General features: G+C 35.8%; 1 protein-coding gene across 3 annotated transcripts in view; it reads left to right on the top strand.

The window, feature by feature from the left end:
• The first annotated feature begins 3,117 nt into the window (after positions 1-3,117).
• The window catches only part of LOC110019986 (regulator of nonsense transcripts UPF3), a 30,251-nt gene continuing 18,696 nt past the window's right edge, over positions 3,118-14,672 (top strand). For all 3 annotated transcript variants that reach the window (XM_020717916.1, XM_020717914.1, XM_020717915.1), the window contains exons 1-6: positions 3,118-3,429; positions 4,400-4,506; positions 7,056-7,151; positions 7,278-7,376; positions 7,465-7,541; positions 9,884-9,991. In XM_020717916.1, the coding sequence (XP_020573575.1) occupies positions 3,290-3,429; positions 4,400-4,506; positions 7,056-7,151; positions 7,278-7,376; positions 7,465-7,541; positions 9,884-9,991 (627 nt within the window). In that variant the 5' untranslated portion in view covers positions 3,118-3,289. The remainder of the gene's footprint in view (positions 3,430-4,399; positions 4,507-7,055; positions 7,152-7,277; positions 7,377-7,464; positions 7,542-9,883; positions 9,992-14,672) is intronic.

Below are 14,672 nucleotides of genomic sequence, written 5' to 3'. Positions count from 1 at the left end.
TATTCGAGGTATGATGTTGCATGGTGTATTGGACAACACATCACATTGCTTGGCAATTCATTGTTCCGTAACAAACATTGGGATTTTGCAATATACGTGACTTCATGAGTGACTTCGCTATAAGGAGTAGGTGGCGTGCGATAGTGTTCGACAGAAGCGGCCGACTGACGATGGTAGATGGTGGTCGTCAAATGGTGGACGACGGTAGTAGGCGGTTTCAAGTGAGGCTGAAATTCATCAAATCTTCAGTGTATAATATTGAACTTATTCTCGTTCGCAAGCTATGACATTCCCCTGGCTCCAGGTCTAGCCACCCTCTTAAAAGCGAGGTACAACTCTATTTATAGTGTGGAATATATATTTCTATAAATAAGGAAGTAATTCAGACAACTCCACCGGAGTGATTCTCTCGATTAAATAATATTCAAATGCGATTAAGTGCCTTAACAATGTCAGAATTGAGTGATCATTGGCTTGTGGGATTCGTCTCGTTGATCGTTTGATTTAACTATGAACTAAAAGTTTCAAAAGTGGTTTAATAGATTAATCTGGGCTTGATTTGGCTCATATTAGATCAATTTTGGTTTTATTGGGTTAGTCTTCTTGAGTTGGTCAGTTTAAGTGTATGTTTACTGAAATTGAAGTTCTAAATGATTATTAATTAAAGCTTGAATATCTGTTTCTCAAAAGGTTATCTTGAAATTCATTCAAAACGATAAAATTGTTGATGATGTATCAATCGTCCCTCTATTTTTTTGCAAGGTTAACATCAACGTCCAAAAATACCAGAAATTAGAATTTTTTCACACACACATACATTATATATATATATATATATATATGCATAAATAGAACGCAAATCGGGGCTTTGGTTTGCGCTGCCCATCCATCTTTTTTCTGCGTGATAAGGGTTTGGCTTATGGCTTCATAATTTTATTTTGCCTCGGCAGGTTGGGCCGTCGGGCAAGCATGGCTGGTCGACTGATCTAGAGCGAGGTAGCACGTCGGGAAAGTTATCGGGCTGTGGGCCATAATCAGGTCCGTGGAGGGGTGGGGCCGACTTAGAAAATATGCAAAAATATACCATCAAAGTTAGCACACACACTTTTTATAAAAAGTATAATGTACACTTTGAGGTGCGTGTCTTATGAGGTTTATGCCCTTTAAGCTTGTATCTTTCAAAGCTTGTGCCTTCATAGACTTATGTCTTCTCAGAACTTGAAATGCATCAGTTCCTTTTGAGACTCATTGCTTCTTGATGTATTTGTGTCTTCTGAAGCTTGTAGCTTTTTGTTGTCTAATGAGGCTTGCAGTATTCTGATGTATTTGACACACCTTTGTCTTCTAAGGTTTGTAGTATTTCGAGGTCTTTGAGTTGAGTCTTTCTAGTGAAGATCATGCCCACCACTAACGTTTCATCGAGACTTCTCCCCTAGAATTGTCTTTGAGGAACATGATATCTTTTTATTGAGTCTCGTCTCTTAGGCTTGACTTTCTAGGGGTAATGTTACTACATATTGAGTCTTGTTCTCAATTTCTAGGGGTATGATATTTTCCCATCCAGTATGACCTTTTGGGCCCAACTTCCAGGCGTATAGATGGAGAACTTGTCTGCCACTATAAATGTTCAACTTTTCCTAGACTATTATTTGAAGCGTGCATGTCTGATGACTATATCATGTAATGGAAGAAGTCGATGAGAACTCAACAGTAGACTTTTGATATATCACAAGATTTTAGTCATAACTTTTGTTTTATAACTGTAGCATGTGATGGAAGATGTTGAATGAAGTCCACGATTAAGCCCATAATGAGGTATAAGAGAATATTATGTATATCTTAAGACTGAGGCATAGCTCGAAATGAACCATTTTTTTTCTTGGAAATATGGTCGAAGTCATACTTAAGAATGATATTTGACAATTTGATAACGAGGGTGTTTTCCACACGAGCTCATAAAGCGGCCCATGTATTGAACCTTTGAAAGATTATCTTCCTTATTAAGTTTAGGAATAACTCCAAGATGGTGGTTGGGGGGGGGATGGGGCATTCGAGAAGCACTATTTGTGAGGTTGCCACGAGCTGCATGCCACATAGGCCCTAGTTGGTTGCACAGACCATAACAATGAGACGCAACATGAGAGCTTCAAGAGTCCGAAGAAGGCCACCATATTCTGAGTACGACAATTGTAAGTTGTTATCGTGTGGTATATCGTTGCATGGTATGTAGGGTGCGTTGCTGCATCTTCTTTAGGGATTCATGATTGCATCATATTCAAGGTACGTTATCACACCGCCTTTAGAGATGCACCGTCGCACTGTATACAGGGTGCTTTGTTGTATTGTATTCAAAGTGTACTGTTACGCCATCTTGAGGTTGCTTCTTTGCAACACGTGTAGGGTGCTATATTGCATGATGTATTAGACAAAATATTGCATTGTCAGAAGCTTCATTGTCTCTCTATGCAAATAGAGAAGGAATTAAAAAAATTTCATAAAACAACCTAGAGAGATTTACCCGATTCAGTTTTAAGAGAATATTTGATGCCTTAATTATGTTAGATTTGAGCGATATTAGGTTCACTGGATTGGTCTTGCCGTGTACTCAATTGGACTATAAGTTTGTTGGACTTAGAATTTGTTTAATCTTCAAATTATAAATAGTTAGCTTTCAAGTGTGGTTTTATATCTTAATTTGGGCTTGATTTGACTCATACTAGCCAATTTTGATATTATTGGATTTCTCCTTGAGCCCACCAATTTGATTGTAAATTTGTTGAAATCAAAGCTTTAGATAATTTTTTATTAAAATTTGAATATTTTTTGTTGAAAAAATTATCTTAAAATTTACGGCCAAATGATCAATTTGTTGGTGTTGTATATATATATATATATATATAATATATGTAAATACAAAAGAATTAAGTGATATTTATGTAAAATGTCGATCTTTTTATCCTATATTTTATAAAATTTTGTACAGAAAAGTAAATTTATAAATTAGATATGTTGAATCGCGCCCTGAAAATTTTCTCTTTCAACATCTTTTTTCCTGATTTCTTCGTTTTTCATCGTGTGTTTCGCTTCGCCCCTCCCCTCCCGTCCCCTCCCCTCCCCTCCCCTACCCCGCCCCGCATATGGAAAACCCTATTCGAGTAAAAAAGCCTCCGATTCTTTCTATAAAACTCCAATCAAAGGCTCCGTTGGAGATGTGATTTCTGCGTCTGGATCGATTTGCCCTCGAGTCGGTGGGTATACATCCTGCTTTGTGGTATTTAGGTTGCGTGACATGAAGGATCCTCTTGAAAGGACCAAGGTCGTACTGCGACACTTGCCGCCGTCGCTTACCGAGTCGGCTCTTATGGAGCAGATTGACGACAAGTTTTCCGGCCGTTACAAGTGGTTCTTCTTTCGCCCGGGGAAGAACAGGTTGGCTTTCCGTTCTTCTTTTCTGCGGGCTCGCTTGCAATCTCCTTTCTCATATAGTTTATCCTTAGCACATGCTTTATTAGTAATGGTTTTTCGATAATTTTAGATGTACGTGCTTGTTCTTGCCTTACTGTCATGTGTCTCATTTCCATGTTTTTCTCAACTTGCAGAATACTGTATCAATTTAATTTTATCGTGCACTTTTAGTTCATAGGAAACTAGCTAGAATTACATCTTAGGCAGAGTTTCCGGGTTTGGTATGTTGTAAATGATTTTATGCTATTGAGATTGTGGGTGGTTTCTTGTGATGATTTTAAGATCGTTTTCTATAATGCTGTTTAGGGCATTTTTTGTTTGCCCTGCTTGACACTTCCTCGATTCTGTCCTGCACGCTAATTTCTTACTGCTAATAGTTAATTTATTAGACTTTTGGGCTGTTCTTCTGTCTTTTTTAACTGGGTGTTAATATTTAAACTGCTTTCCATATTTTTATCTAAACGTAGATTTTGATTACGAGAACAACTCTTTCTGTGAGTTTTTATATATTCACGATGGAGCTAGTTTTATTCTGGTATTCTTGAATTGTTGGGTTCAACACTGGTAGCTTATTTGTTCCAAATTTACATTTTGTCAATAGATTTATTAGAATTGGTTTGTTATTTTTTGATCCATGATTTACCTCGGCATGATATACACAACATCGGTTATCTCTGCAACTTGTGATGAAATTGTGCGATCCAATTTTGTATGCCTTGTCAAAGTTGTGGATGGTGATAATAGGCTTTTTCCTGCTGACAACTTTTAATTTGATGGCATTGCTGGTATATGCCAATAGAAACAATTTTTAGCATGGAATGACAATTTAGTTGGTGCCTTGTCTGTTACTCATTTTTCTATTGTATCAATCTTATCTACAACTATTATTTTCCATTGATTCTCTGTTATAATACCTTTAATGATTCTTGTGCAGTCAGAAGAATGGAAGATATGCTCGAGCTTACATTGATTTTAAGAGCCCCGCAGATGTCTTTGAGTTTGCTGAGTTCTTTGATGGGCATATATTTGTCAATGAAAAAGGTAGTCTTAATTATGCATTTTTTTCATTGTATTGGTTTATTTTTCATTTAGTTTTTATCTTTCTAGCAAACTTATCTCGATTGATTGAAACATTTTGATGTTAAAATGATATTTTTATCATATCTTGGTGACAATTGTGGAATCTTGTTGTTCTATTGAGCAATGTGTTACATTTTGGGTTAATTTCAAATGCGATATTGACTATTAACCCTTTTTGCTTATGAAAAATAAAGACACGCTTGTGTTGAATTTTAAAAAAATACATAGATCTCTATCATGTAAATTCAAGAAACATTCCCAACTATGCTTGCTCTTTGCTTTAACCACTGCTTATCCACTTGGAAATATACTATTGTTCCCATGAAGATTAACTATTGTTAAAAGTTAATCACCTTGTTGTCCTTTCAAAAAAAAAAAAAATCTATTAACACCTACTATTAGTCTATAATCTGGCTAAAAGCCTTTTTTACATGCAAGTTGCAACTTGAAGTTGCAAAAAAAAAAAAAAAAAGAAGCATAAAGCCTTACAAATATTTTTATACCATTCAAATTTGAGTCTTGACATGTGTGCATTGAAATAATTGAACCTGAGTTGGTGTTTGCAATTCCTAGACTGTTCTCTCAATGTTTATTGAATTGTTCTTTCTTTTTCTTGTAGACCATTTTAGAAGCCTTCTTCAAGAACTTAATTTGTTCTTTCGAAACATCCAACTTCAAGACTGTATTAAGTACCCTTACACTTGAACCTAATTAACATAATTCTTTGCAATTATTGTATTGTTAGGGTTTTACTGTGTTAACTCTTTATGCAAGTGTGTTCCTAGAATAATTTTATCTTCCATGAATTGCTCCCAACATGCTTAAAAATGTATATGGCAAATAGAATAATGGCCCTCTGTAATTGATCCGACTTGTCTTATCATTCTTCACAAGCTTAATAATTTTTTTCAAGGTTTTTAAAATTGGACTACACATTGAACTAGAAAGTGAAAAGCTTAAAGGTTCAAAGATTGAAGTAGGAGTTGAACTTATTGATATAATAAAAATTAAATTTATTGAAATATAATTTAAAATAATATAATAAAAATGTAATATTTATATTAAATTTATTTAAAAACTAAAAAAAATGAATATATAAATATAAATAAGTTTATAACATGTTTCATGAATTCTTGCAACCTAATTCCTATATCCCAACCAAACCCAATTCATACAACCCAATCCAATTCTTCATTTTAGTAGTTATTCACATAACTCATTTAGTCTCACATATTAAGGGAGAGTTAACATTATAAGTTTTTGATTGGAAAAGAGAGATCTCCATAGTTGGAGTTTGTAGCTCACTTGGATGGATGTTATAATGCTTTTAATTTGTATGACGATCAAATCTTTATATCATGTATAAGAATTAAAAAAAAGTAATTATCTTATTATATTTTAAGCTTCATAAGCTCTGTTTGTTTGCAGCCATTGGATCATTGACCAGCGGCGATTAAAAGTTCAAAAATGGAACTGAGCAGTTTTACAAGCTGGACCGGTTCAACGGTTAGCCAATTGAACCGTCAGTTCTAACCGATTCACACTAATTCAATGCTGGAACATTCCATTTAGATGAATTGCCATATGACCTGTTCACGATTGAACCAGCCAGTCCGGATTGATTTTCCAAACATTTGTTTTTCTTTTCTTTGAATTGACAAATTTTCATAGTTTCCTTGAACTCTTTATTGCTAAAAAGCACACCAATTTCAAAACTAGGACTCCTAAACTCTGCCCTAGGATTAGTGGTGTACCACTTGACACTAAATCTCCATCACTAGCATGATTATTTGCATCGTCACCAGAGTCAATTCAATCAATATAATAATTTTTCCTTCAAAAAAATTTACCATATTATTCATCTCAGAAATCAATGGTCTGCTATCCTTTATTTTGAGCACTTCAAGTTAAGTATAGTTATACACATTTTAACCCCAATTTTAGCGGTGAGACTGTTTCAACCCATGTTAAAAGAGTTTAGGAATTAAGTTTATAGGGTCTATTTTTACAAAGAGTCAAGGGACTATTTTTACACATTTATTATCAATTATTTTATACCTGTTGTTATTATATTTGATGTACATGTTTTGTGCTCATGCTTCTATGGTCTGTTGTCTTTTAAAGATCATGTATATAGCTACTATTGCTGATTTGGTTCATGCACTTGGCTTAAGATAAAAGCTCTCAATAAGCTGGTTTTAGCATTCTCGTGTTAACTTTATAAGCATTTTGCTACCTTACATTCTGATCGTCTCAAACTGTCAATTGAAACCATTTCTATGAATTACACAACCTAAAATGATTGCTATATTCGAGCAATTAACTTGTTTCAAGATTTTATGATTTTCCGGATGGTATGATAAGAATGCCAAGTTTGTTTTAGGGCTATAGAGTTTTGAAATATTTTGCCTTTTGTCTGATTGCTATCTCCCTAGATAATTTTCTTTTTTGAAATATGATCTTTTTTGCTTTACTTCGTATGAATTTTGTTGCCAATGATATTGGAACAGGCACCCAGTTTAAGGTTCTGGTAGAATATGCTCCGTCACAAAGCATTCCAAAATCCTGGACTAAGAAAGATGGCCGTGAAGGGTCTATATTCAAGGGTATTTGAGAATATAAATATATATATATATATATATATATATTAATTCATTCAATTTTTCATGCCATGCATCAAGTAATCTATGTTTTCTGTGTTAATTATAAAGAGTTCTTTGATGTATATTTAGACCCTGACTATCTAGAGTTTCTCGAGCTTCTTGCAAAGCCTACGGAAAATCTCCCTAGTGCTGAAATTCAGCTTGAAAGGAGAGAGGCTGAAAGAGCTGGTGCGTAGTGGCGTAGAAATTTTATATGGGTCAGCATTAACCTTTTTAAGAATTTGAATGCTAGTTGCGTTTGCTTTCATACATGCAGGTACAAAGGAGGCACCTATAGTAACACCTCTTATGGATTTTGTTAGGCGGAAACGAGCAGCTAAGGGTGGATCTCAGGTATCATTTTTGTGTTTATTAGATTGGACCATTGTTTCTTTTATTATATATTTGAAGTTCTGACTGTTTTATGTGCGTGTGCTTGCATCTACATATATTATTTAATAATCGAACTCCAAAAGTTTGATTCTGTGTGTTGCACATAACAATGTGCAAGAGGTGCTATTGAATCTAATCACAGTCAAACTCATGCTTCATTTGCCATTACTGTGTTATTGGGATGTATGATATGAAATAAATTCATTATTACTCTCGTGGAGGGGGGGTAAATTATTTTGCATTGAGTGGTGGAACGAGGATGTTGACGGTGGCTCTGGCCACTCTACATTTGAGAAAGTCATATGCAGTTATATATAATATGAAAGTTTTAGCCTTAAATTCTATTGTATTGTATATATTACAGAAGCTTTGACCCCTTCCAGATTTTGGGTGATCCTTTTTGCCTGCTATAACTTGCAATTGTTTGTTCATTCGTTGTAAACCTATGAATGAGGTTCATGAGAGCTTTAACATTCTTGGACATATATTTGCTGCACAAAACAATGTGATTTGCTAGGATATCATTCCTCTCGACCCAATGTTCAGTTTTTTTTTATATGAAGAGCAAAAGTTTGAATGTGCTTCGTCCCATTATGCATGAGGAGCAAATGTTTGAATGAACTTCCAGCCTCTCCCAAATAGGAGAGAATAATTAGTATTGTCTATGCTATTTTTTATAGCTGCAGGAGTATTTCTTATATTAATTTTACTGCTTTTGTCTATCATTTTGGAAAGTAGGGGTTGTTGTGGCTGTCAAATCTTCTATTCGTACGTGAAAAATAATGTAGATGTATGGATTTATCATTCTTGATTGTGACAAAGGAATGCTGCCACATTAAGGCCTTAATAGTGCTCAATTAATATTTGAAATACCATGTTGGTTTTAAAAAACCTTAAGACTTAGTTATTGCCTATAAAGCTTGAGGTTAGCTTAACTATTGCTCATTAAACGGTTGAAGCCAACTCAATGATTAGCAAGATAATGAAGCTTAGCAAAATTTTGACATACTTAAAAGTAGGCACATCTTGAGCATATAAAGAAAGGAGAAAGCACAAAAAAAAGAGTCAACCTAGAGAATTGGGATAAACAAGGATACTTATTCAATAAAGAGAAGTGTCTCAAGAGTTTTTTTTTACAAGAGAATATTAAAGTGACTTAGCTATATAAATTATAAAATGTAAGTAAATCAACTATGCTACATGGATCTATGTCTTTTGCAGTAAAGGAGCTGTTGATGAATAAGTTGAGTATTAAACAATTGTGAATGCTAAATGAAGGTGCGCTTAAATTAATAATGATAGAATGAGAACGAATTATATAATGAGGATGGCATGTATTAAAAATAAGGTAGTATAAAATTGACTTCAATGAAATGCACATGCATAATGGAGGGAAAAAGAAGCAAGAATGTCAAATAGATAGAATTGATGTGGAAGATTTAGGAAGGAAAAAGAAGTATGCTGATGTTTATATAGCTAGAAGTTGCATAAAAATTACTTCACAAGGTAAAGTTCTCACTTCATCAAATACTCAACTGAATAAAGGAGAATTCATAGAAGTGATAATAATGAAGATGATGATAATAGCATGACAATAAGTCCTTGCTTTTTCTTAGTAAACGGTAAAGGCCATGACCTTGAATTCATAAAATGTTGAGTTGTGTCTTTCTTCTCCAGTCATATCATAAAGGTTGGTTGGATAGCGTTAATTTTGTATTATCAAATTGATATATACACACACACATACACATACATACATATGTATGTATGTCTGTGTGTGTGTGTGTATGCATGCATGTATGTATGTGTGCGTGTGTGTGTGTATGCATGCATGGATGGATGGATGTATGTATGTGCATGCGTACGTACACACACACACACACACACAAACACATACAGACATACACACACACATACATACGTACATATGTACATACATATGTACATACATATGTATGTATGTATGTATGTATGTATGTTATATATAAATATCTAATGTCTCTTTATTTTCCATATACTGTTTTAGTGTATGCACAATAATAGGTAGTAGGTTGGGTGTGCGCCAGACCTTCAGCTTTAAGATTCTTCGCTTGACATGGAATATGGTGATCATTTTCTTTCATTGAACATACCAATAAAAGAAACAATTTGTTTATCTTTGTTTAGTTTTACCTCTAGGATTATCTGTTTTTCGTTTTGCAGTTTATTCATGCCTTTAAATCTCATAATTATGTTACAAATTGACTTTCTCAGAGTTCATTTGATTAGTGGGAATATCACTTAACATTTTCTCTTGATAGCAGAGAACATCTGGTAATGGAAAACCAAGTCGAAGAGCTTTAGTTGGTGGTCATGGCTCTAGTTCTTCCTCTAAACGTGGTTCTGAGAAGCGAAGAGGGCCCTTTTTGAAGGTATGCATGTGCTTTTTTTTTTTTTTTTTTGGTTAGGCTTGTTGCTATTCATTAAATATGAATCAGGTGATCATATTCATTTAAATGCTATTATTCTTGAATTTTGCAATTTGCCTTAATCAAAACGAAGGGGTTACCAAAAATGCAAAGTGTAAACAATGCATATGCAAAAGAAAACCTTCATCACTAAGGATGGAAATAAGATCACTATAATCATTTAAATGATTCAAAACAAAGCTATTATTTAAAGCTAAAGTATCACAAAAATGAGTAGCATTGTTGCAATCTGTAGCAGTGTGAAGGAAGGCCACTTGCTTGAAAGTTGAAAGAGGCCAAGAAGTCGATTTCCTATCTAGATCTCGGGCGAGCCTCCCAAAATTTCCTTTTCGCTGGGTCACACATAATGCAGATGATGTTGGAATTAACACATTCGATAATGATCTCCTTGCATTCATGCATGCATGGCTCAATAATTTGTTGGATGATGTGGATAGCTTGGAGTTCAACTCTAGCAGTGTCCCAATGTTAAAACTATAGCTCAAAGCAACAAGAAAGTTACCTTGTTCATCTCGGATAATAGCACCAATTCCTGCCCCATAAAGCCCCATAAACGTTGATCTTAATCCTGCTAGGAAGAAATAGGAAGCAACCTGTTCGGTTGGCTCGCATTCCATCGCTCCGCTCCCGGAAAGGAAATAGATGGATGTCGGTGAGGGCTTCGAGAATAGAAGTAGCAATGATAACAGGTGTGCCGTACATTTGAACACGGACCTTCACATTTCTAGCTTTCAACAATGGTGTACAACATAACAAAACATGCGGGCGAGAGGGATGCCTTAACTCGGGTAAGCCCATAGAAATCAACCTCAAAGCTGCAAGAATGGAAAAATGAAACCCCATCTAGAAAAAACTTTGCTTCACCGAATTCAGTAACAAGCAATTAGACACCATGTGGGATTGATTTTTGCTCTTCTGCTAGCCCCAAGGGCAAAGGCCGTCCTCCCTGAGGCTACATTTTAAAAGGCAAGATTTTGTTGGTATAGCATTGCGAGCCATTCACCACAAAAACATCTTTTCTTGAGGGTGTACATGAAGCTTCTTAACCTAATAGAAATCTGTCATTCTATCGACAAATTTAGCTTCATAAGCTAAAGTTGTGATTCTTCTTCACGAGTGTGCTTGAATAAGCTCCAAACAATGCTCCTGTAGCTCAGTATAGATCGGGATTTGTAGAATACAATTGGTCATCCCCACCCCAAAACATTCTCTATTCCACCCCTGCTTCTTGCCTCCATTCGAGATAAATTGAGCAAGTTAGGCATTTTCTAGCATATTAGCATTAACAAAACAAGGCCAAGCAACAAGTGGCCTATCGTAAATCCAAATATCGTCAAGAGCATTGATGGTTTTGCCATTCTTAATCTTTCATCGAGTAATAGCTTTTAAAGTGATAGCACCATCACAAATGACCTCCAAGCATTAGATGTGGTGTGGTAGGCAGTTTGCTAAACATTCCTACCGTACTTACTTGCGGGGCATTGATGCAAGTATGATTCTCGATCCTATAAGAAATTCCAAGCAATTCTGGCTCATAGGGGCCCTTTCCATTTTTCAGTGGCGTGAAAGCCCAATCATCCCAATCGAGTAAGCTTGCACATTTTATCCCGTGCCACATAGTTTAAAGATTTACTGTTGGGGTCCTTCCTCTAAAAAAAAAAATTGCAATTGCGTTGAATTTATTGAAGCACACTGACAGAAACCATGGTATGTGAAACTATGTACGTAATCATTGGGAGGAGAAAAATTATCAACATTGCCCTTCTAGCTGACGACAAATGCCTGTTGCCCCAAACATTAATCCTAGTACTTGGTTTATGTGTCAACTTCGAAAAGTCCCTCATGTGAAGCTTTCTCAAGGCGAGGTGAAGCCTGAGATAGTCCAGCTACTTGACCCGCTTAAAGCGAAAAATTTTAGTAGCCCTTTTCCAAGGAATTGTGGATTTACTTAAGAATGACAGATTTTGAAATATTAATCTTTTGCCCCGTTTATGCACAATAATTTGCTAAGATATTGGATAAAATGTTGGCGGCTCTAATCGAAGCTTTAGAGAAACGGATAATATCATCGACATAGAGCATATGTGAAACGAGAGGGGAGTTGTTGGCCAAACTCACACCAATGTGGTGCACTCACTGAGCCAAAGCAAAAGAAAGTAGCTCTAAATAAATAATGAAGAGATATGGTGACAACTGGCAACCTTCTCTAAAACCGCATTTTGCAATGATTTGAGGTGATTGCTTGTCATTAATCAAGAGAGCAAAACTTGGTTCCTTGACGCAGCTTAAGACCCAATTCTGGAAAATTGTTGTGCAGCCCCATGCATAAAGCATCTCCTCGAGAGTTGACCAATTTATTTTATCGTAAGCTTGCTCCATGTCTATCTTGATAGTCTTGAGATCAGACTTTGCCTTCGAGTGCTTGAGTTTATTGATCATCTCTTGAGCTAAAAGACAATTGTTAGACATAGATTGATGAGGAACAAACACACCTTGCTTTGGGGAAATAATGGTAGGAATCACACCCTTAAGACAATTGACCAGAATTTTGGCAACCACCTTGTAAATAGTTTGGCATAGACTGATGGGTTGGAAGACTTTGGAGCATTTGCATTGTCAAACTTGGGAATGAGCACAAGATTCGTTTGCTTCCACTACTCCGACATGTGTGAAGTGAGAAAGAAACCATGAACCACTTTCAACACCTCCTTAGAAATAATCCCCTGTAAGTTCTTGTTGCCATCAGAACCGGGCACTCGGTTAGGTCCCATTTGCATGATAGCTCGGTAAATTTTTATTTCCGTCACATCCAAAGTCAATTGGTTGCTAAAGCTAGCTAAATGGATCGTACTAGTAAAGCTCGACCAATTGTTGTTGTTAATGTGAGACCCTGCTCACTTGGGACTTAAAAAAAATCCCGCTTGGATTTTATGGTGATCTGATCTTCGGTGAAGCTGCCATCCGGAAGTTTAATGCAGTTAATTCAACTAAATTTGGACCTCACTGAAGCCACTGTGTGGAAGAAGTTTGAATTAGCATCCCTATCCTATCTGACTTTAGCCCTTTGTCTCCACTAAGAAGAAATGCGAATAAGTATCACACTGAGATCGTGACACTTAGCTTGTAGTTCTCCCTCGAGTCCATCCTGTAAAGCTATTATTCCTAGAGAATGTATTGTTACCCTCCAAAAAAAGACATTTTTTTTGGCTCATTTTAATTAGTGATTTATCGTTTTTTTGATTTAATGGTTTTTGTAGGGTGAAACATGTGAAAAATACATATTAATGGAAGTAGAATTGGGAGAATGAAGCTTAAACATATGATAGAATTCAGGAAGCGCCTCTCATTTAATTTGTCTAATTATTTTGTAGGGATGGTACGTTTAATTCTTTTGTATTGTTCAACTTTTATTAGTCATGAAGTTGGTTTCTTTAATTTTTATTAATAAAAAGTTTTGATTGGTTATAAACAAAATAAAAGGGGAAGGTGATAGGTACCAACACAGATTCCACACAAAAATTAGTGCAACCAATTTTTTATTTCATAAACACCAAACAACACAAATGCAAATACATAAATATAAGCACCTACAACTTGAGAGGTAGTTGATCTCTCCCAATCCTATAATTTGAGAGGTGGGAATTCTCTTTCAACCCTTAATCCTAAACTCAAGACTCAATCTCTTGCATATCCTTAATCCTAAACATACTACCTCTATTTATACAAAACAATAATAAATTACCAATATCTAATTTTCCCTTGGTCTAACAACGACTAAATTGCCTTTGGGCATCGTTATAAAATTATTCCTTGATACTTTGTTCTCAAGATAGGAAAAATTGTTGCTGAATCAGGTCGTATGGCTCCTACATTACGTCATCATCTGGTAATTCTTTCAATTTAATAGCAAACTTGTAATGACATTCACTGTCATGATATTTCATTTTGTGCACATTCTTTGTTTGCATCCGAATAGGATTGTATCATAACTTCAAGTCAATCATGGAGAATACTGCCGCCCCAAAAAGCTCATCTAGTAACTCATCAATCACTAATATCTCTGTCAAGTTTGTATCATGTATCTCTTCCGTACTATGCCACTCAATCAAGAATTCCGGCCCAACGTCCCAAATCACCTTCATCATAGTCTTCAATGTCACCAACGTCTTGCACAAATTGGGATCAGTGCGAAGCACCACTTTCTTGTATCCCTCTTGAATACTCTGTAGTGTCGAATCAATCCCTTGCAAACCCCACCCCTGTTTTTCTCCATCGGTCTTGTTTTCATCATTACTTCTGAATTGCTTTTCGCCCGAAAGGCCGCCGCCACAAAAAGCACTGGCACAGTTGGATGAAAGCCCTCCGTCGGGGTTCCCCAACCATTCTCTATCCCATTCTGAAATTCTTCAAAGTGATATTTTCCTTCGAAGTCGCCATCTTCAACTTCCTAAATCTAGCATCTCCATCCCAACTTTCTTCTTCCCCCGGTGTTTTCCATGCATCAAAGGAAAAAAATATTTCTTTCGTTCATAGTCATTCCTCCCATCTCGACCTCTCTGCTTCTTTCTTCATGCTCCTTAGTACTGCTTGCATGACTCCTCCATGTTTCAGCCCAGTTGTCTCC

The sequence above is a fragment of the Phalaenopsis equestris genome, unplaced genomic scaffold, assembly GCF_001263595.1.
Source record: "Phalaenopsis equestris unplaced genomic scaffold, ASM126359v1 Scaffold000090, whole genome shotgun sequence".
Lineage (NCBI taxonomy): Eukaryota > Viridiplantae > Streptophyta > Magnoliopsida > Asparagales > Orchidaceae > Phalaenopsis > Phalaenopsis equestris.
Note: the sequence above shows the minus strand (reverse complement) of the source record. Positions and strands in the feature narration are given on the sequence as shown.